The sequence below is a fragment of the Dermacentor andersoni genome, chromosome 8, assembly GCF_023375885.2.
Source record: "Dermacentor andersoni chromosome 8, qqDerAnde1_hic_scaffold, whole genome shotgun sequence".
NCBI classification, from domain to species: Eukaryota; Metazoa; Arthropoda; class Arachnida; order Ixodida; family Ixodidae; genus Dermacentor; species Dermacentor andersoni.
In genome coordinates, this window is record NC_092821.1 from 153,356,492 (window position 1) to 153,379,967 (window position 23,476).

General features: G+C 45.3%; 1 protein-coding gene across 2 annotated transcripts in view; it reads right to left on the reverse strand.

Annotated features, from left to right (window-relative positions):
- Positions 1-371: 371 nt before the first annotated feature.
- The window catches only part of LOC126525916 (dual specificity mitogen-activated protein kinase kinase 4-like), a 66,546-nt gene continuing 43,441 nt past the window's right edge, over positions 372-23,476 (reverse strand). Inside the window, exons 10-12 of one of the 2 annotated variants that reach the window (XM_055067708.1) lie at positions 19,987-20,138; positions 19,589-19,634; positions 372-575 (exon numbers count right to left, since the gene is read on the reverse strand). In XM_055067708.1, coding sequence (XP_054923683.1) covers positions 432-575; positions 19,589-19,634; positions 19,987-20,138 — 342 coding nt within the window. In that variant the 3' untranslated portion in view covers positions 372-431. Of the gene's footprint in view, positions 576-8,539; positions 16,487-19,588; positions 19,635-19,986; positions 20,139-23,476 lie in introns of those variants that run through there. The other variant, XM_050173888.2, reaches the window with a different exon arrangement.

The window sequence follows — 23,476 nt, forward strand, 5'->3', positions numbered from 1 at the left end:
AGCGCACCGGAATTGTACTGGCCAAGCCACAAGCAACTCAAAGAATGTTTAGTTGTTGCACTTTGAACAATCATGCTTCTACAAAGGCCACATCAAAAAAACAGCCTGATGCCGAATATTTCTGTGCCACGAAGTAATCAAGATGCGAGTGCCTAATGCGGACGAAATCGAGTGCATCGAGACTTAGAACGACAGAAAGCTGAGCTAGTTGGTAAGGATTCATTATGCAAAACAGAGGTGAGGCGTGCAGACAGGACATAAGAGTAGAGAAGTAGGCGGAGCTCGTGTTGTTTGCTTGTAAATACTCTACTCTTGTGTCCCGTCTGCACGCCTCACCTCCGTTTTGCATAACGAGTGCATCAAACCACATATTAATATTGTAATCGTTTTATTAACTGTGCAATATTTTCAACACTTCCTTGCATGCCATTTCATGTGGAATATCTTTTCTGGTCACAAATTTCTGCAGCGAATCTATTTGCATGATCGACTCCGGGCCTGTGGGACCGTTCACTTGCACTTGATGCTGAGTCTTTTACATGTATCCATAAACTGCAGATATGCACATCAGATCCCTGCGAGCATTTTCAAAATTAAATAATTTTAGACAACAGGCACATATGCAATACTGACATAATCTCAAATACCACTAAGCAGCTGGGACACATTTTTGTTGACCATACTCGCAGGTAAAATAAGTAGATCGTGTGGACAGCTCCAGCTCATTTTCCTTTAATCAGTGTGTAAAAGGGGTATGTAAAATTATTTTTTTTCTCGCGCACCGATTATTTTGCTGTATAAGCAAGAGAACCCACCAGGTTAGTGTAACGTATCTTGTACATCACACTAATATGTGCTTTAATTTACCAAGTGAGATGAGTTACTTTTATGGCTCATTCAGTCATATCACACTGCAAGCTGCATTCATCAATCTTCAATTGGATTTTGCAAATGTTTAATGAAACATGTTTCCCTTCTATGCAGATATGCAATGGCAAGCCCTTCCGTGTGTTCCAAAGGTAAAATTTAAGCTCTAAATTAAAGAAGACATTTCTAGTCAGAAACAAGCAAAAATGGTGAATGCAGAGTATCAGAAGCCCAAGGTACAGAAATTATGAGAAGTGTCGAATGATTTTAAGGAAAGAGTCGTATTTGAAACTGCAAGACTCTTTAGTGAAGGTCAAGCAAGCCAATATAGGTAGAAGACTGCAAAATTATGCGAGTAAGGGATGTCAAACAATGGGTCAGGAAATGCGTTGGTTTTCTGCAAAACAAAAGCTGATTGCCCTTACATAAGTCACTTTAGCATCATGAGACTGCTGCTTGATAAATTCAGAAATAAACCAAAAAACAAGACACGCAAAAATAAAAAAAAAACAATTTAATGATGATCTCTCCACACTGGGATAAATAAAAACAAACACATCACATCTAATGTGGACATATCAGATGCCTTGTGAAACACTAAAGGAAAAATTCAGTTTCGAGCTAAGGCACTTGCCGCATAGATGTGGGGGGCCTTGCACTAATAGTGATAGTTACCACTGCATTTAGAAATTGAAAGCATTCATGCAGACAAGGATGATTCTTTACATTTTTGGCTACCACTTCAAATGCCTCCACCAAGTGTAAAAATGCTGCACGCAGCCATACTAAGGATGTCGCAGCAACACCTGCAGGTAAAAAGCAGACGCAGTCAAAGTGCTGGTGTATTCTGGACACTAGCTTTGAAAACTTTTCGGCAAGAATAGTGCAAGAAGCAGACATAACAACTGCATTTATTTCCATAATTCCCCATTTGAATGGCCTTTTCTTTTTGCTTAGACAATGCCTACGCTTAGCCACAGCAGCTCCCTCATACAGACACCGCAAGCCAAGAGGCCGTGGAGGCAAATGCAGTGTTACGTTTCGCCTCCGACGCGCGGTATAGCCGGCGCGGATGCAACGGACGCCGGGGCTTCGTTCAAAGCGGCGGACATTTTGGCCCGTTCAGCACTGCCGCAACGCTTCCTCCCAAGCGCGTCCAGGCATGTTTCAATGCCACGTGTCTTCGTGTGTGTGTGTGTGTGCGTGCGTACATGTTGGTGCCCACGCTTGTCAAAGCGCGGCAGCCGGGGAGAGGAGCTCCCCAACTGTGAAGCGAGGAGGTCTGACCGGCGCCGGCACGGCGGATGCGTCACTTCTCGTCTCAACGTGTCCGTGCGGCGTCGTCACGTGCGCCTCATCCCGAGCCGTTCCTTCTTGCCCTCGACTCCGAGAGTATAAAAGCAGCAGCCCACGGACGCCGAGAGAGGCTCCGATTTCTTCCGTCGAGTAACGTGGTCTCCCGTCTCTCCACTTCGGTCGACCTGACCGGCCGCTCTTTTGCGAAGCTAAAATAAACAAGTTGTTCTGTTAGCAGTCGACTCATCCTTTGCCAGGACCTTCGGATGCTTCCAGCTGTGCCCCAGGCCGCCAGGCCAACGCTACCCTTGGGGCTTGCGACCCATTTGCAACAGCAGGTAAGAGGCAAGAAGCAATAGCACTGGTATCGACATTCATCTAATTTCTTACTTTTTCTTTCGTTTAGGCAGCCAGCACACCTCGAACAGCCACCTTTTCTGCGGGTGTGTCACCCTAGTCGCCAAGGAAACATTTGAGGGAAGGTGACAGGCAATGTGAACAGCCACTTCTCCATGCAAACGATACTCTTTCTCTCGGATGACTCCTACGGCTCGCCACGCCAGCACTCTTGTGCACAAAGATGCCGCGGAGGCACGTGCAGGTCAGAGGCAAGAAGCAGTGGCACTGATGTCGACATTCACCCATTTCTTTTGCTACACTGAGGCAGCCAGCACACCTCGAACAGCCACCTTGACTGCGGGTGTGTCAGTAGATTCCTGTTGTACATATGCTCATAATAAACTTCAGTAAACTTGAACTTGATAATAAACTTGATGCAAATGGGACATTGATGCATTGATTTTTTTTTGAACATTTATTGTACACATACAATATATGTTATACTTTGCAGTGCTACAGAGCGTATTTTGAAGCTTCCCCCTATATTTTGCACCTTTAATTACGTATGTGTTGTGTGGCGCTTAATGCAGTTCATGTTGTAGCAGCTGCTTTGTCTGTGTATCGCACATTGGCTTAAGCTCGTGATATCCACATACTTCTCTCACATATACAAAATAAAGTTCTATGCAGTCCTCAGTGTTACAACAAAAAATGAAAGTAAACAATCCGATCGTGGAATTGTGTTTATTATAGTGATTCCTGACAGTTACTGACAAGTTGACAACTTGAACTGGTCAATCACCCATAGCCTCCTCTATTTTTCAAAAATAAAGGAGGCTATGATCCGTCAATGCAAGGAATTGTATGTATACATAAAAAAAAAGGGGGGTATGTGTGTGTGTTTGTAGTGGGGGGTATAGGATTAGGGCGGTACGAAAAAAATGTACCAACACCGTCCTCTAGACCCATTCCGTTAAGGTACCGTAACAAAGCGTATTATGCATAAAGTTCATACAACCAACTCTGATATTACTACACACGCCAGGCGACGCGAGCTACATTTGCCATGACGCATTCGCGACTCCACCGGATGCCCTCCATATTATTCTCATTAATCGTGCTCACTGCACCGAGGCAAAAGAAAGATCATGGGCGCAGGTGCCTTTAAAGTATCTCGACCTTGCGAGGCACTGCTGCGCGTGCCAGGGGAGCTGTCCGTGCGAACACTCCCTGGCACACACCTGCCTCGGCGGCCCCAACCTACGTACCGTTCTGCTTCGAGCTTTGATCCCCCCACTGTCACATGGGTGCCCTGGAGTTTCTGCGCCGCCTGCTTTATTACAATCTCAGGTGCTCTTCTGAGACTTCTGTTTGTCTGTTACATGTACCCTACAGCTGGATCAGTACTTATAATATTAAAAAAACCGATCTATCGTCGCGGCGATGGTTCGCGAAAGCGGCTTTTGCAACATACCGCGCCCGTGCGAAGAGAATTAAGGAACGCCAACGAGGAATCTGACCACAGCTTCGAGCTCGTAACCTCGTCGAGTGACACTCCTGAAACAGGCGTGACCGCCGCTGAAAACCGCATACCGCCGGAAACTTCAACAGGATCATCACTCGGTTGCATAACTGCCACCTGTACGGCCAACATGGACCACACCCACACCGTCGCGCAACATAGAATAAAGAACCAACTTATAATGCCCAAACACACGGCTGCACGCACACATCACGACACTACAAGCGAGACGCCATGCTGCTACGGTTGCCGGATTAAAACCGACTACTGTCACCAAGTCTAGCAAGCGTCTCAGGAGCTGGCAACCTCGGCGTGTAGCAACATGGCGGCGCTCTTGCGGTTCCCGATTTCAATGCATGGGCCCTATGGGTAGCTTGTCCTCTAGAGTCAGTATAGTAACTCTATGATGGAAAGGGATGAGGAGCGCGGAGAAAGTTCGTATCAACAAGGGACTGAGGCAGGGGGTGCCCTTTATCGCAGCTGCTGTTTATGATGTACATGGTGAGGATGGAGAGGGCGCTAGAAGGAAGTAATATCGGATTTAATCTCTCATACAAACAGGCAGGTACAGTAATAGAGCAGCAACTCCCAGGTTTATTTTATGCGGACGACATTGTGTTGCTCGCTAACAAGCAAAGTGATTTGCAACGTCTGGCTAATATCTGTGGACAGGAAGGCAACAATTCAGGTTTGAAATTTAGTGTTAGAAAATCAGGTGTTATGGTATTCAATGAAAACAGTGAACAGACAGTGGAGATACAGGGCCAAGAAATACCTCGGGTAACAGAATATAAATACCTTGGTATATGGATAAACGAAGGCAATGGATATATGGAAACACAGGAAAAAACCATAACAGTCAAGGGGAAGAGAAATGCAGCCATAATGAAGCACAGAGCGCTATGGGGATACAATAGGTACAAGGTTCTCAGAGGTATGTGGAAAGGGGTAATGGTTCCAGGACTTACTTTTGGAAATGCGGTTGTTTGCTGTAAATCAGGGGTACAATCAGGACTCGACGGGAACCAAAGGTCAGTGGGTCGCCTCGCATTGGGCGCTCACGGGAAGACTACAAATGAAGCTGTGCAGGGTGATATGGGCTGGACTATAGTTTTGAAGTGAGGGAAGCTCGCAGTAAAATTGAGTATGAAGAACGGCTGAGGAATATAGAAGAAAGTAAATGGGCTGGGAGAGTGTTCAGGTATCTGTACAGGAAAAACATTGATTCACAGTGGAGGAAACGAACTAGGAAGCTTACCAGCAAGTATGCGGCCTGTAGGGTGGACAACACACCAACAAAGAAGGTCAAGCGGAAAGTCAGAGAGGCTGAATTAATCTCATGGGTGGCGGCAATGGAAAAGAAACCTGCCATGAGTAACTACTTAAGAGGAAAAAAACGAAATCAGGAAAGAAACCATTTATGATAACTCAAAGGGAAGCTCATTACTTTTCGAAGCGAGATCGGGATGCCTTAGAACACGCACCTATAAAGCGAGATATAAGGAAGAAGCATGTGCTTGCTGCGGTAAAGCTAGGGAAACTACGGAGCATGTTTTATTGGAATGTCAAGACGTCTATCCAGCGGTCGATTTAGGCACCACTGGCCTCCTTGAAGCCCTCGGGTTCAGAGGGAGCAGTGGTAAAGCAAACATGTCCGCAATGGACATTAGTAAGAGGCGACTGGAGGACTGGTGGAAGAAAAGTAGGGAAATGACAAAAGACGGAGACGTACAAAAGCACAGTTCGCAATAGGGGATCAGAAAATTTGGGCGTGGTAGTTCAGTTTTTTTTTTTTTCATTGTTTAACCTAGGTAGGATATTAGGCAGTATAGTAGCAAGAGCTTGGTGGCGCAACCCACCGCCCCGTTCCAAAGGGGACGCTCATAATATCCATCCATCCATCCATCCATCCATCAGCGAGCAGGAGGCGATTTGGAGGAATGGTGGAAGTAGGGAAACAAAAAACAGAGACGTACAAAGGCATAGTTCGCAATAGGGGATCAGAAAATTTGGTTGTGGGAGTTCAGTGTTTTTTTCTTCTTTTTTATTGTTTAACCTAGGTAGGACATTAGGCAGTATAATAGCAAGAGCTTGGTGGCGCAGCCCACCACCCTGTTGCAAAGGGGACGCTCATAGCATCCATCCATCCATCCATCCGCTGCGCCGGCTGTTCAGGGGAATAATAATAATAAAAAAAGAACCAGAACGGTCGTCTTCATGCATAGCATTCACTGCAAGCACTTCCCAGTAAAGATTATGGTTGCGTAATCTTCAGTTGCCGCAAAGTGGCAACTGTGTAGCCGGTCAATATATAGGGCCGCGCGTCATGGCTCTGCCAGTCAGTGCGGTGATCGGTGCGATGTCTATCACGAAATTAAAACACGTATAGAGCTGAGCTCAAACTTCGCATTGGGGAATACCGTAATCGTCAATGAATTTTTTGGTCCACTTTCATTTCCTTGAACCTTATTATTTTTACATTTGAATTAAACATAACTTCCTCAAAGCTTGCCATGGCTTCATTGTGTTTGCGACTGAATCAAGCTCTTGTGGATCCTCCAACCCTTCTCGCTCACTGTGAGCTGCACTACTCAATTGATTGATTAGTAGAGTTTATTGGCGCAAGGGCCAGATGTGGCCAAAGAGCGCCAAGTCGATGGTCCGTGCTTCTCAATGATATATGGGTGTTAATTGCGGGGATTAATGAAACAGGGCTGTATAGTGGCCTAAAATATTCATTAAAAAGTGCAAGATGGGCATGTGGTGCAATGTGGCTGTAAAAGGGCCTAAAATTTATTCGCTCTGAAATGCGTAAAATACAAGTATAAAAAATGACAGTGATTGATCGCGTCTGCGATGACAATAGATGTTTCACGAGATGAGGGATGATCAGTAAAACAAGTAATGTCTCTAGCACTAGTGCCTCAGCAAGGCCTTGAAAGCAAGGGCTGGGAGACACGTGTGCTAAAATATGGGTTCGTTGCAGCTACGACCTCCAGGTGGAGGCCGTGCTACAAGTAGCCTGGCCAAATCACCTGTAAGGTGTCCGTTTCAGTTAGAAAGTTTAATACGGATTGAAAAGTAAAAAGGGGCTCATTGCTCAGAAAAAATGCTGGGTGTAACGGTATGTGTTGGAGATAAGCAGACGGAAAGTACTTCTTTCTTTCTGCCTCTATTTCAGTGCATTGGATAAGAACATGAATAACTGTAAGCCTCTTGCCACATTTGGTACATGTCGGAGGTTCGCTTCCCGTCAAAAGGTAGGAGTGAGTGGCATAGGTATGTCCTATTCTTAACCTACAAAGAAGCACTTCCTTATGCCTTGCTGTTCTTTCAGATATCCAGTTCCCTAATTTTGGTTTGATAACGTGTAGCTTATTCGCTACTGCATTATCCCATTGGTCCTGCCAGTGTTTCCTCAGTTTGTGGCGCAAGAAGGGCTTAAGTTCTGTGGCTGGTATGGGTATATTCACATCTGTTTGATTAAAGGCGACTGACGTTGCACGTTCGTCAGCAGCTACATTACCTTTTATGCCCCTATGGCCTGGTACCCAACACAGGAATATGTTTTGGTTGTATGTTAAGGCTATGCATAGTTCTGTGTATAGTTTATCAAAAACAGGGTTTTTATGTTTTCGAAAACACATTAAGGCCCTTACTACGCTTAATGAATCTGTGAAGATGATCGCCTTATTGAGATTTGTATGTCTGATGTGCTTTACAGCTGAAAGTATTGCGTATGCTTCAGCCGTAAAAATACTTGTGTTGGGATTTAGAGTACCGGAGGTGGAAAAAAATGGCCCAAGAGCTGCATACGCGACACCTGCAGTTGACTTGGAAGCATCTGTATAGAACTCGGCACAGCAGTACTTCACTTGCAGTTCGAAGAAATGTGACCGTAAATGTGCCTCTGGTGCATGTTTTGTTATTTCGACAAAAGAGATATCGCACTGCATGGTCTGCCATTCCCAAGGAGGTGGAAGGCGAGTAGGAGGCATAAGGATATTTTCTGGGATATGGATGTCTGTTTGTTCAGCCATTGCTTCCAAGCGTAGGCTAAAAGGAGTTCTAATACGTGGGCGGTTAGTGTGAAGTCTGGAAGCGGACAGGTCGCTAACTATGGAATGACATGGATGCTCGGTGTCTGATTTTACCTTAATGTAGTATGAAAAACTTGGGAATGTTCTGTGCTGGTGTAAGGACCATTCGTTGGCCTCAACGTACAGACTTTCAACAGGGCTAGTTCTAAAGGCGCCTGTTGCCAGTCGTATACCGAGGTTGTGGACTGGGTCGAGAATCTTTAGCGCACTCTCAGTGGCCGAATGGTACACCACGGCACCGTAGTCGAGGCGTGATTGTACGAGACTCTTATACAGGCTAAGCAGACACTTCCTGTCACTGCCCCAGGTTGTTCGAGAGAGCAGCTTGAGGAGGTTCATGGTCTTCAGGCACTTTTCTTTAAGATATTTTACTCACTACTCAAAAGCATATTGCGAGTAAATCGCACAAAACAGCTCAGACTAGATCTTTCCTTTATTTTTGCATTTCTTTCATAAAACATGTTTGCAGTAAAACAAAACATCACGATATGAGCTTGGAAAAGGAGCTGGCGGCGGTAGTCTTGTCTAAGGACGACACAAACACCGTTCCCAGTAAACAGGAGTTCTGCAGGCGTACTTTGCATGTGGTTGTGACAGCTACATGCTAATAAGAAAAGAAATGGCGCAGAATAAAGTGTTTCAGACGAGTCTGCCTAGAACGAATATGACATCCATAGGTCGGGCCATGATGGTATGTGTGCACCTCCAACTCGTGTACTCAGGCACAGCTTGGAGACGACCACGAGGGCCGTTCACAGCGGTGATCTGGGCACATGGCTAGCCTCTTGAGTAACATACAGCCCATTGCGCAGCTACAACTGCAACCACTATCAATCCCTCTTCAACACCACAAATGCCGTAAAAGCCAGGAGAGGAGGCTATTATGCAAAATATGTTGGTTCTCAAACGGTACAGCCAGTTCGTTTCAGGTATTGCTGGTACAAATTTCTGATCGGCATACATTTTCCTGGCATCATCATCAAGGAGCCTGCTGCTTTTTTTGTTTTTCTTCGGCAGCACGGGCAGCAACCCTACACTACGCAAAAAATTGAGTATGTATGTAGCCCATAACAAAGCTACTTGCAACAACATATGACAAATTAATGTGACTTTAGATGTTTTCTTTTTTAGCTTGCACACCAAAATTTTTAATATCTGCAAGGTGGACACAAGCCCTATGACCATCTTTCAAAGGTTCATACACATATGCACTAACAGATGAAGATCGAGTGTCTTTCAGAAATCTCATTTTAAAATTGTCTAACTTAAATGAAATCTTGCGGTCAACAAGAATGTGGACATGCATTTAAAAGAGAAGACAGGAGTGATTGCATCTTTAAACATCAAACATTAGAGTGTGGCTGTGAACATTTAGCAATGATTACACTGTACTCCAAATGCGAGGCCAAAGTGCTAAGACTGCATCAAGAACTAGGGCACAAGTTTCTCCTAAGCCTAATCCATGAAATTGAGACCGAGAATGAAACAGAAGGAACGGTTGTAAAATCTTGCAGGATGTCAAAAGTCTGGAAAGCTATTAAGGGCATGTCTATGTACAGTATGTACATAATGGCTGCGCTTTGTATTTTTTAGACACAGACCAGATGGCAAATACCAGCATGCTTGGAATCAGAGGACCAGCAACTCATTTACTGGCTCAGTCCAACTGCAATAAAATAAATCTGAGCAAAGCCGCTTACCACTTCCTTTCTGCTTCACAATGTCAGCATAACAGACTAAACATCCAGTGTCAATCCAACAAAGCACGCCAAAAATAAGCAAAACTGGTCAGTGCCTCTATTGGGCAAACAGTTTAGTTAACTTGTGTAAAGAACGAAAGCGCTTGCAGCTTGCACTGCATTTACCACAAGAGACAACCACAAAAGTAATATAGTTGGAACATCCACTAGCTTACAAAATGTTATAAAAATAAGCAGTCCATAAGAAATACAGAGAAATCTAGAAATGAAAGACTTGAGTTTGAACCCCTATCAACAACTTATTCCAAAGCAGTGCATTCAGACACAATAGAATGACTTGAACACTTGTTTCATCATGTGGCATGCCATACTGGAGCACACTCAATGCACAGACATCAGCACTTAGCATGGATCCAGCAACAGTAGTCCAAGCAGCTGTATTCAAATGCTCTCGGTGCTGCCTTGGTAGCCTGTAGTAGTGTCAAGGAACTTTGCTGAAAAGAGTTGCGGCACCTACACTCTGGATTTTTGCCCCAGATTTTGCCAGTCATGAAGCTTTATTGTCCCTTTCCCGCAACAACAGACTGTTTACAATCATTGAACTCATGTTTGCCCATTTGAAATACTATGTTCCAATGCTTTGCAAAGATCTTTAGAGACCAGAATGTTCTTTTGTTTACAGCCATATTATGCTTGTTTCAATCTTGCACGAGAACATGCCAAGCACATTTTGGGCTGAGCTGCAGAAATGTTTCATCGTACAGACGGATCGGTGTCTAAATGACAGACTCCGGTAGCATTCAGTGTCTTTGAAGGTCGTGGTGGGTTTTGTACACTTGTTTGCGCACTGTAAAGATTGCGGGTGCATTCTGTTGTTTAGTTGTATGGTCGTTCTTAGCAATTCAAAAGACAGACTGGCAAGGGAGATCACAGAAGCTGGCCAGGTTTTTGTACTCAGCCACGTGCATTAGTGTGCCCTCTATAGCACTCACTGATAAAGAAATAGGGGGCGTTATAACGTAAAACTATTCCAAACTTTTCTAGCGATTGGCCAAAAATTTTTTAGACCACCCCCACTTCACCTGTCTGTCATGCGACGTCATGAAAACTGCGATAGCTCCCAATCTGATATAACGTGTACTACACAATGATTATGCATGATTCGACTGAACAAAAGAAAAGTAATTATTTCTGATTCGACGCCTTTTCGCCATTAACTCTCTGCTATTGGTCAAAAGGTTTCAGGCTGCACCCACTTCACCTGTCTGTCACTTGATGTCACAAAACTGCGAGAACTTATTGCGTGAAAGTGAAGTGTACGTGATAAAGATGCATTAATATGCCGAACAAAACTGGATTCTTTTCTGAATAGCCGGAGACTGCCCCGTTCCGAAAGGAATAGACGATGCCTGTCGCCGATCGCTCAGGCACTGGCTACTCGCACCTGGGGGAGAGCACGAGTTTATTTGTGTATAACAAAACTTCTTGCGTGTCCGTATAACCTTATCGAGCCCTTTCGGCACATATACGACAATGCTCTTCCAACTCTTCTTTGCTGAGGATTTGTTTTAGCGGCATTTTTAACTGTCCGTTCAGTGCCGCCACGATTTTAGACAAGCCACAGCAAGCTAAGTAAGGGAAAGCGGACCAATCGCAGACACCAGCACCTCTCTCTTCCTCCAGTTATCTATTTTCAGTGCGCTGGCTCGGCCCCATCGACACCCTTTCCACGTGAGTGTGCTCCTCGCCTCTTGTCAGCCAATTAGATAAGAAAAACCACTCAATGTAGGCAATGTTATTCATTCTGGAAGCAAGCACAAGTGACTTCCTATAAACGAGGAGGGCGTTTGATTGGGCTGTTCAGGCAATGCTGCGGGTCACTGCCTGATGCTTGCATCGGCGGTCACGTAAATTTGACGTCAGGAGATCAGAACAAAAAAATATTGGAATAAGTTTCCATTATAGGGCCCAGGCTTTCTGACCTGTTAAATTTACGGTCTTTAGCCCCTTCAGTCACGAATTATGACGGACTGTCGGTACATGTGTGAAACAGGTAATTTTATGCCAGGGTGCTTGAGACTCTACTGAAAACAAATCAAGGTGGTAGAATGACTGTCTGTGAATTTTATGATGGGTCATCATAATTACAGAGTAACCAAATATTTGAATACTGTTAGGTCAGTCATGCTACGTTTCTTCATGGAAAGGGTTAAATCACCCACTGTAATTACATGCACAAGTTATTTATTGGTGGCAAGCACTTAAAAAAATAAAGAACAAATATTTCGAGGTTGCTACCGACATGCACCACGTCAAACGTTACGTAAAACATGGCAGTGCCGTCACCAAAGCGGTACCTGTAACGATACATACCACTCAGAAGTAGCATGGCAGTAATTTGGTTTGGGGGAATGTTCAATTTACCCTAGGCTTAATGTTTGTGCTCTATTCCTTGTTACCACTGCACAGAAATGGCAAAAATAGGTCGTGTCCATAAATGTGAACACTGTGACTGAAGGGGCTAATTAGATACATCTGATATCTGATATCAAAGGTTTTTTATCGCTGGAGCTGTTGGCCCTGTATGACTGCACATTGTGATGTTTGACTGCGCAAGTGTGAATTACTGCTTTCGTGAAAAACTTTCCACTAAACATCAGTTGTAAGTAAGCGTATGTCTTGTCAAGTCTTTCTTCACCCCTGCCATTAAACTGCTCATCTGTTTACAATATATTGCATGAGAGGCTTACATTATGCTATTTATAGTGACCTACGTTTTATTTTGACTGCATCAAAATAAAATTTCATGTTCACTGCTGGTCTTCACTGAAATTTTGCAGTGACACGGAATTTTTTTTGTACATGTAGTTGAATAACGCACTTGAAATTTTTGCTTGCCAGGTTCACCAGGAAAAAAAGGAAGGCCACCATCGTATGCTAGTCGTGCCACTAGAGAATCAAGCATGCTGCAGGTCGATGGACTTGGTTTACTGCCTGATGGCAACGAAAAATCCTGACAAAACACATTCTTGCAGCAAAAGATGAGCTCAAGAACAATGTTAATTGCTGAATGTTCTTTCAGGGTTGTTAAATGTAAACCACAGGTTTCTGTGTATATAGCCCACAACTCTCAATCGGCACAACCTGTTGAGATCCGCAATAAAACCAGTGACTGACAAGAGAAAGTTCTGAAAGGCAGCGCAGAAAGACAATAGGGGTAGGACAGGAAATAACTTCCAATCAGAGAGCATAAGAAACACCTGGAAGCAGGAACTCTGCTCTGTGGTGTGGCCAGATGGCATCAAAAACATACCTAGGGACATGGAGTCAGTCGTTAGTGCTGAAAAGACAATTGCCTGGTCTGCATAGTTTCTATAGCAACCAAGCACAGTTATAGTCAATGGCACCAGATGCCAACTTGCTTCCGCAACACCCTTCTTATATCTCGTACAGGAAAATAACTTGTCATGAATGCGTCAGGGAACTTTGGGCGTACTGCATGCTAATGCCATTACATGGTAAAGAGACAAGTGTCCTACATCGCAGTTGCATTGACAAGGCAAAAAAGCCGCATTCGAGGTCATTAGATGCAACATGACCGCAACCTTTTATGTATTAAAAGCGAAGCTTTTCTTTGCAAATCTCGCTGGGTTTTCGTTAGGTGCTGCAGCGTGGCCGTTCTCTAGCTGAAAAGGTGAACCAATCACAGCAGAGGTCATGCGTGCTGCTGGGTTCCTTGCATCACTACCAGATGGTGCTCGCATCCAAGGCAGCAGCATTGGATTAGCCTCTCTACAATGCCTGAATAAAGCCTTTTTGTGTCACTCTGTGCAGACATTCAATAAACACAAACTTGTGTTTTGACTCTTTATGCATTCACACAAAGCTTTGCTGTACAGTACAGACCACTTATAATGTAACCGCTTATAGTGCAGGACCAGATATAATGCGGTGTTTTCAAACTCCTGTTAATTTTCCCAAGCACTTTACGTACACGCACATCTCTTATAGTGCAATTGTGGGAGTCGAAATACCGGTCACAGTGTGGCTGCCTGGAAGTCCGGAAGCCAACCAAGATGACGAATGCTCCTCTCAAGGCAGTGCCCCAAGGAGCACTATAGGAAGAATGAGAGACTAGCTCATTGTGCGGAGGAGAAGGGCACATGGAGCAAACGAACAATGTGGTGCAGCATGGCTAGAGTGACTAGCTTCGTCTGTCAGCCCGGAAGCCTCGACTCTCTTCGTGTTCGGATTTTGCCTCTGATTGATCACGATTTCATACTTTTGATGTCTTCGTCCGCTCTATCAGGTGCCAGTAAACGACAAGCTGTTTCGCTCGAAATGAAGGTGAACATCGTGAAAGAAGTGAAAAATGGGGTGGGAAAAAAAAAAACCCTGAGGTGGCTGCAAAATATGGCATCACGGACACCACCGTATCGGAAATTTGGAAGAATCGGGACAAGGTGCGACAGCAGTTGGATATCAATGCTGCGTCATCATCTAGGAAAAGTATTCATGCTGCAAGATATGAAGACGTTGACGCTGCCTTGTTCCAATGTTAAAGGAATTATGGGCACAGAATATGCCGATAAGTTGGCCTATTTTGCAAACAAAGGCCAAGTGTTATGCTATCTTTTGTGGCGCAATGAATTCAACCCACTAAACAGTTGCATTCAGCTGCTCGAGGACAGTTGCAGGATAACCTGCAGAGTTGCGTCTTGCAAAAGTGGAGAAGCCGATGACACCGCCATACAAGCCTGGCTGAATATTAAACTCAAAGCAGTTTGCAGCACATGTGGACCGCGATATATACAACGCTGACGAAGCTGAACTATTTTATAACCTGCTTCCGAATCACACTGTAGCAATGAAAGGCGAGTCCTTCCCTGGCCACAAGGCTTCTAAACAGTGTGTAACTGTCTTGTTCTGTGCCAACATTGATGGGCCAAACACGTGCCGCTTGTTCATCATTGGGAACTATGCACTGCCACGTTGCGTCTAGGAAACGAATTATCTACCTGTGACATACAAAGCAAACAGCAAGGCTTGGATGACCCAAGACCTACCTGTTCACTGGATGGCTACAAAAGCTTGACGAAGAAATGGTCGCAAAAAAGCGGTGTGTCGTCCTCATTTTGGATAACTGCGCGGGTCACAACATGCAGTCAATGCTGAGGGCTGTGAGCTTGAAGTTCCTTCCGGCCAATACCACTATGAAGAGCCAGCCATTGGACCAAGGCGTTATTGCGACTGTCAAGGTGCTTTACAAGAAGAGCATATGTGAGAAAGTTCTGTTGCATTTGAAAGGGAAGGGCCCTCTCAAAATAGATTTGAGAGCTGCGATAGGCATGGTCACTGAGTCTTGTTGTCAAGCCAAACTATCGATGATTGAGGTGTGCTTCGGAAAGGCAGGCTCTGTCCGCGATCACGGCGCCAATGCACCCACTGACGAATAAGACAACTAGCCAGTGAGCGTGGACGAAGTATGGTCCGACTTGGTCAGGAACAACAAAAGCCTCTTAAAGCGATCCTTCTGGAGACTTTTTCGGAGCCATCGACGACGATGTGGACGACTGGGAACAAGCGATGACTGATGAAGACATAGTAGCAGCAGTGCAGGGTGACCAAGAAGAGGCTGTGCTTGAGTCAGTGCGCAATGAGGATGACATCGACATCCCAGACTTTTCGTGCAAGGACACACTTGACTATCTGAACAAACTGAAAGTTTTATGCACTGCAAATAACCTCAGTGAAGAGGCTCTCAAACACCTAAGCGATGCAGAAGATGAAGTGGTTAGCAAGGCCGTTAAGAAGCTATGCCAGAGCAAAATAACGGTATTTTTTTCACTTGGAGTGAGAATTAAAAGCATCTCTTGAATCAGATTTGTGTGTTGTCTATTTTACATGAAGACCGTTTGGAATGGCTGGTCCTCGGGCATCCACAAACAGGTAACTCTTTATGCTTATAAATTGAATGCAAATGTTCTGGCCGTATTCCTCGATTGCCCCATATGCGTGGCTGCTTGGTGCACATGATTTGCATAGTGCAGGCCTTGAAAATTGTTGTTTTGGTTATAATTCAGTACCGCTTAGAGTGCGGACAACGGGACTCCGGCGACTTACGTTATAAGCGGTCTGCACTGTATATACATTTGAACTCGTCAGATCTGCTGCAGTTTTCTTGATGCAACGCTACCTGGTTGCTCAAATGCGCTGGTGCCTGCAGACTGAGAGAATTTCTGGCTTTGTTTCAACAACAACAGCTCTCAACCAACTGTGAGTTAGTGCTCGTACTGCCTCCTCGTCCATCCACCACACCACTCCTTTAATTTAGCTAGGCCCCAATCAGTGCGCTCAAACGTGAGAGGTTTCATGACTGGCAACACCAGAGCCATGCCAACATGGGTGTTGATGTCACAACAGGCTTACGCTATCATACAGGGGAAAAGAGGAAGAAGAGCCGGCCCTTCGGCAACCCTGCTCGGCCGGTGATGTGCAGTGTTGACTGCGTGCGGGCGCAGTGGGTGACAAGTGTTTGGGAAGCCCTCGGGGATGACTCTCTCTCATCACGGAGACATGCCATTCATTTTGCTGAAAATGTTGCTGATGTAGAATGCAACGTCCACCGTGTCCCGCTCGGCACGCCTGATGAAGTCGTGATCCTGCAGTGGAGTTAAATGGCATGTTTCGGCAAAAAAGACAAAAATGAAGAGACAGTGGCGGGAATCCGGAAACGTGCGCCACATTCTTTTCAAAATTGTAAACCTATTTTTCCCACAAGACAACTTGCCAAGATAATATACGGAACCCAGATACAAGAAACATTGATATAAGAAACAAAATCAACAATATCAGCATGTAATGGACACATGCTTGTTTTTCTTTATTTATACACACTGCAACCCTAAGAAGGTTATCGCAGGAGTGGGGTACAAAATCAAGGGTGCCACACACACAGCAAAAGAGGTACACAAATCAAAAGTACAAGGCACACAGCAAAGCACTAGCATAAGAAATATGAAAAAAAAAGGGGTCTCAATACATACATGTATGCATATAAACATAGTGTATAATACATAGTCCTAGGAATCACAGGCATCAACCAGTGTTGCCTTAACAAAATTATCAAGTGTCAATTTTTGAACGTTAGGGGGAAACTGGTTCCACAATTTAATGGACCTAGGAAAAAAAAAAGAAATTTAGATGTAAAGGTGGCATTTTGTGTCAGATGCGGCTTTGTTATGAGGCTGAACTGTAGTAATGGTGGCTAGTCAATTCTTAAACACCACTAATGTGAACAGTTTGTGCATCTTATGAAATGTAAAATGTGGTTAATGAAGTAATGTGCAAAAGCCAAGAGATGGTCTGTACAATTTGTAAATCCCCTTCATGTCAAATTTACTGGTCCAGCTGCTAGATGGGAAAATATGCAACGTGGCAAAGCGTATTAGTGAACTAGGGGAAAGGTATATTAAGCCAAAGTGTGACATTTAGGACACAATAAAAAGAAAAATGAAGAAAAAAAGGGCCACTTTTGCCCTGTGACAAACATGTGACGCCCCCTTAGGCATAATCTTTGGTGGCCCACCAGGCTCAGTGGGTACCATTGGTCACCAGACCAAATAAACACCGACGAGCACAGCTGCTTGAGGTCATTGTTCACCACCACCACGCTGCGGAGCGTCTGTAGAAAAATTCAATGGGTGCCTCGAGCCCCCCCCCCTCGTTCACAAACCCGGGCGGATCGCGACACTGGTGATGAGTACAGCCTACGGATCAACCCAAGCAGCCGCGAGTCGCAAAACACCGCCCACTGTTCCTGCTGCCATGCCGCTGTATGGAAGGCTCGAGCCGTTCGAGGGATATGCATACCTGCCAACCTGGCGAGATAAAAAATCGGGAGACTTTTTATTCCCGCCAAAGGGGGGAGAAGTTTCAGGCATGGTTTGTTGAGTCCTTTTGGCAGGACCTTGCAGTAGCGGAGTAGCGGACCTTGCAGTTGGCGGAGTAGCTTTGCTCAAAATATGGTCCAGACTGATGGCCCTTCACTAGCAGCAGGTGCTGGAGGGTTGTGTTGCACATTGATGAGCGGAATTCAGTTCTAGTTTTTCACGCCGTGCTAAAAATCCTCTCACACTCTGCGTTGCTATGTGGTATCACAAGTAAATCCAGCATTACCTTAGCAACTCGGTGAAACATGTTTTCTATCAGTGTTTTTCATTTTTCCAACCATAGACCACGTCCCACCTTTCTTCATTCAGGATGTCCTCTGGAAGACTGTATGCCTGTTGTGTGGCAAACTCAGCTTCGAGAGTATCTAAAGCGTCTTCAGCAGATTCATTGGAATCTCGGTGCAGCAGCTGAGGGAAACTCTGAATAAAGAAACGATCACTCGAAAGTGATGCCTGTGAAATAAATTTCAGGCTGGCCACCTCCGCATTCTTCAAAGTTGCGTTTGAGAGTTGCGTTCGAGAGTTGCGTTCGAGAGTTGTGTATAGCGCTTCGCCTCGTCGAATTTCGGAAACATTTTCCGTAGAAGAGGTCCAACGTAGTCGCTGACACTAAGGGGTAGGGTTGTGTTCGACGAGGAATCTCGTAAACAGGCACTCCACACATACGACACTGTCGTCGTACTCGTTCCGGAGAAACTTCACTACGCTGCCTTGCTGCTAAGCGGTGCGAACATAGCTTTGATGCTTCGCCGTGGAAACATGCAGTTTCAAGTCGCCTTTGACACCGTGAGACACGCTGACATCGCATCCACAAGTTGTACAATATGCAAAATGTTCTCCTTTTCTTGATGTCAGAAAGCACGGAAATTCAGAAGTATAAGATCGCAAGAACTTCTACAAATACCTTTTCTTGGGCTTTAATAGCACCATGGCATCAAGCACACGAGAATTCTAACTTTACATGGTGCACTGCACACAGACCAGCCTAGCCAACACTAATCATACACACAAGCAACAGCAACAAGATGCAACATGGAGGAAGTCAAGCATGAAATGCAAGAGCTACATTGGCTCTGGCTTTGGTCGGCTTACTAGGCACCGTAGTCGGCTGCTTAGTTGATGATACTGATGGTGCTAGTGTGGCCGTTGTTGGTGATGCTGACGATTACTATGTGGCTGTAGATTCCATGGTGCCTGTTTTGAAAAAACTATTATTGCGTAAGCAGAGACTACTTTTCAGGAGATATAAGACAGTGGTCGTACAGACGGAAAGTTCAGTAACAAATCGGGAGTCTCCCGGGCGAATCGGGACGGTTGGCAGGTATGGAGATGAGTCCACCTGGCCAGTCTACGGTGGTGGTGGTGGTGGCATCGATTAATGCCGTTTCGGACCTGTGGAGATCAAAAAGTCTGGAAAATTGGACGGTGAAGGGTTCTTCCGTCCGAAATGTCAGACTATATTATGCATTGACTTGTGGTATGTGGTGGTGCCGCGAAGCCGTCCGAATTATCAGGCGTCCGGAAAGTCGGTCATTGACTGTACACTCCTAACTCTTCCAGCTGACGACACGGCATCAAAGACGATTCGTTACAATCTCTCTGTTGCTCGAGCCGACATCACCGCGACTTTTGTTCACTTTCAATAAAATTACCTCTAATTTCCCTGACAGAAGCACAAATTCCCCGAGTTTTCCCTGAGTGTTTCCAGACTATTTAAAATCCCCGAGAACTTCCAGTTTTCCTCGTTGGTAGACACCCTGGTGGGGGTATACATGCAATCACATGCCAGGCTAAATAGGTGTTAGGACTCACCAGAAGCTGCTTGTACTTGGGGCGTGTATGGGCGGTCTTGGTGAGACTGCAACGACAATAGAGGCAGTTGCTCTGACTGAAGCACCACTGTTTGAATGTGAGCAAGACAGTGCCAGACATTGCAGAGTTTGGAAGACATTGTTTTCTGTAGTGGAGGAGTGGTTCAATCACAGCATTTATGAAATTTCACATGTACTTGAACAGAGACAGTGAAACTGGTCCTGTGCTAGAGCTTCCTCCGAGACGAACAATTTTTGATATTTCAATGATCCTCGCCCCAATGAAACATTCTATCATGGTACCCAGATTTCTACTAAATGTTTATACCACCAATGAGGCTGAAAAGGCAACTATTTCTGGCAGCAGCATTGTGCAAGTTTGAGAGGAGAAGGGCCTACCAGGTGTTGACAAAGTCGACGAACTCGGCGGTGAAGCAGTTTCCGTTCTCGTTAGGGCTAAGCTGCGGCGGGTCCCCCTGCACAACTTGGGTCAGCTGCTCGAAGACGCTGTTCCACTTTGGGTACGGGAACCGCCCCGTGGCCACCTCAATCTGCACACCAGCACAGAGGAGGGTGGAAAATTCAGTGAAGACGGCAGTTACGAGCTAGAACATGAGCCAAGTGTGCTTGTCCATTCACGCTTTGAATCAATCATGGCTTGATGTGTTAATGCAAGAGAGAGGTACAGTGAAAGCTCTTTTGTATGATCCTGCATAATAAGTTTTTTTGGCATAATAAGCTTTTTCGCCTTTTCCTGGCCTGCATCTCATAGAAGTAATGTATTTTCACACAGTTACTATTGCAATCGTAGTCTTTAACTGGTATTTCTAAAGCTCATAGGTTTATATGCCAGTGTACTAGCTTAAATAACATTCCAATGGCCCATGAACCCAATGTGTTAAGCACCAGCCACATTGGAGGAAAGATGCACGCGGCGCACTGCAGGTGGTTGAACGCTGCTGCCTAGTCGAAAGAGAAAACAGCGGCTTCCCTTTTTTTTTAACTACTAGAACTTTTTTATGGACATTGAAAAGAAGTAAGTTCAGTGCAAACTGACGAGCTATTTCAACGATGCTGAATAAAAATGCATTGGCTGGGGTTCATGTGTCGTCGAATGATGCTGCTTCGCATAATGTTGCGCAAACCCTTGCTATTGAGTTTGTCACCGAGTACACCCATTTTCATAAAATTTGGAGCTTGCTGTGGACAATACGGTTTTCGGATGATACATTTTATTTGCCGACTCCCGTGAAGAACATAGCAATGAGACTCCACTCTATCTGAATGAATACAGGAAAATCGTTATGACGACATCACATTGGATAAAAATATGTTTGTTGATTTGATATTTGCCTGCACCGATATTGGTAAAAAATGAAAAGTAACACAGTCGAACCCACTCATAACGATGTCGGTTTCAACAATATATCGATTATAACAATGAGAAGCTGCTGCACCGTCGACTTTTGTATGTTTTTTATAGTGAAATAATCCGCTTACTACAATGCCCCGATGCCACATTATCGGTTACAATGATGAAGTCTGGCTAGTGGTTGTCAGAGGCGAAAGGTAGTGAAATGTGAAATCCTTGAAAAGAAAAAAAGAAAACTAGAAATTCGAGCCGCTGCACAATGGGCTGCTGTTCCAACAGCCGCCGTGCGCTCATTTTCCACCAATCTCCACGCGCCTCGTTCCTGTTGCTCTTCCGCCCCTTCGAACGCAAACTGGCTGTGCCCATAGCTCTAAGCCGCCCCACCATCCGAAACACGAATGGACCGCATCAACTGCGCTGCTCGCAGGTTGCTTGCATGTTGCTCGCTGTCTCCTCATTCAGCGCAGCTCTGCAAACAGCTTAATCACTTGCGTTCGTCTTTGTTGGTTGCGTCGAAATCGTTCCTGGCCACACAGTTTGTCAGCCTCGTTTGCCGAACAGTTGGCGTGACTCGCCGCCGAAAAGGAAGATGGCTGATCTGCCCGCTAACCATCGGCAATGCACAACGCTGCCGGTGAAAAGAAAGCGCACGGCTATAGATTTGGAAACTAAGTGCTTCTAACTGATGAGGCGATCTTCGCGAACGTACTTGTATCAGATAGCGATGGTGACGGCGGCAGCGATGACGCGGTAGGGCAGGCTGCCTCAACGTTGTCCTCACAGGAGGCCCGGCATGATTCAGTCCCTCCGGGGCTTCATTTTCGCAAGGAACCTTCCTCTGCACTATGTGGATTGCTTGGATGCCTTGGAGAAGGATGCCGGCAAGCTTTGCATAATGCATGCATGGCTGACTGACATAGGCTTTGCTCGTGCAAGCCAGTGACAAGTACGTGGTGAGATGCTTGTGACAATCTCTCCTCAGTGTTTCTTCTGGATTTCTCAAGCTGACAGGCTGCGGCGGTAGCCTTCTCGCAATTTTTAAAAGGCCCCTTTTGGGGCCACCAAAGGGATGCCTCGGTGGTGCTCGCATATCGCTTGCCACCCAGACACCTCTTTGCAGTCGTCATAGCAGTGAAAGCATATTTAGCGCCAGCAAACAAGGACGTAAGGGAGACGACAACACAATGGCGACAGCACAATGCGCATTGTGTTGTCGTCTCCCTTACGTCCTTGTTTGCTGGCGCTAAATATGCTTTCAATTTACCAACACGCCCAACAAATGGCAACGTTATAGCAGTGCCTACCGCCGACAGCCGCGGCTCGTTACACGCGATCGGAGCATCCAGGGAGCAGTTAAACGAGTGAACACAATCAGCAGCTTGGTGGAGTAGTGTGGCGGGGAGGGACACTGGCTTCCCTGTCTATAGCTTTCTCACATCAACTCTGCCATCTCCCTATTTTGATTTTTTTTCATGCAATCTGGTTATAACAATGGAATTTTCGTGGCACTTGAATATTGTTATAAGTGGGTTCAACTGTATGGTCACTGGAACAAAAAAAAAAAACGAACGAGCAAGTGTGATGCCTGCTGGAAAGTTTCCGTGTTCAACAAATTATGCAGGATCAACAAATTATGCACACAACCTCTACACCATTGCCAATGTGGAACCATGTGATTCCCAAGTTCAGTGTGTTGGCTTGCTGGCCAACCAAGCCAATGTCCAAACAATCCACTGGCCAAAATGCACAAGTGTGCCCAGAGTGTACCACTTCAAGCTACCCTTGCTCAATACAGTACGCTGACCAATTTTTTTCAGACACTGAAGGAGCCGCACACAAACCCGAACTTTGCAACTACAGCCGTCAGTGTAGCCAGTGTGTGTGATCACACACTTGATTGCCAATGAGTTCTACAGGTCAAGGTATACAGGAGTGGCCTGATGGCTTGTCGCTCCAACAGTGTTTTGCAAATTTATGTCACAGCCGTACCTTCTGAGGCCACTACACTCGGTTTCACACATAGCAAGCAAGGCCAGGAAGACTGCTCCCACTCATAACCAAAAATAGCGTGTCACATAATTTCATGTAAGAATAATTAATGATGAAACTAATTATGTAAATCATTACATGGAAGGTGTCGCAGATTCGAACCTATTCACCACCGAAAAAGTGGAGCGATACGTTTCTGCCACCAGTGACCACTGCTTGTGCTCGGGACTAAAACTTGGTAAGTCGCATGCTGGAAGGACCAAGGTGCATAAATATGCGACTTAATGAAACCTTACATCCACAAATTGTAGTTGCAATATACGATGTACTTAGTCTGTAGAAAGTGTCACAACAACTGCAGTGCGAAATACATGCAGTGAGACTTTCTAAGACTACACTATTTGTTTAGCTTCCACAGCATTGCCTGTTTAGTACGAGACGCAGTACAGGCCACTTTGTTGGGAGTCAGTGACCAAAGTTGAGACACGCGAAAGAAATTCAACAAGGAGGGACACTCGGTGAAACTGG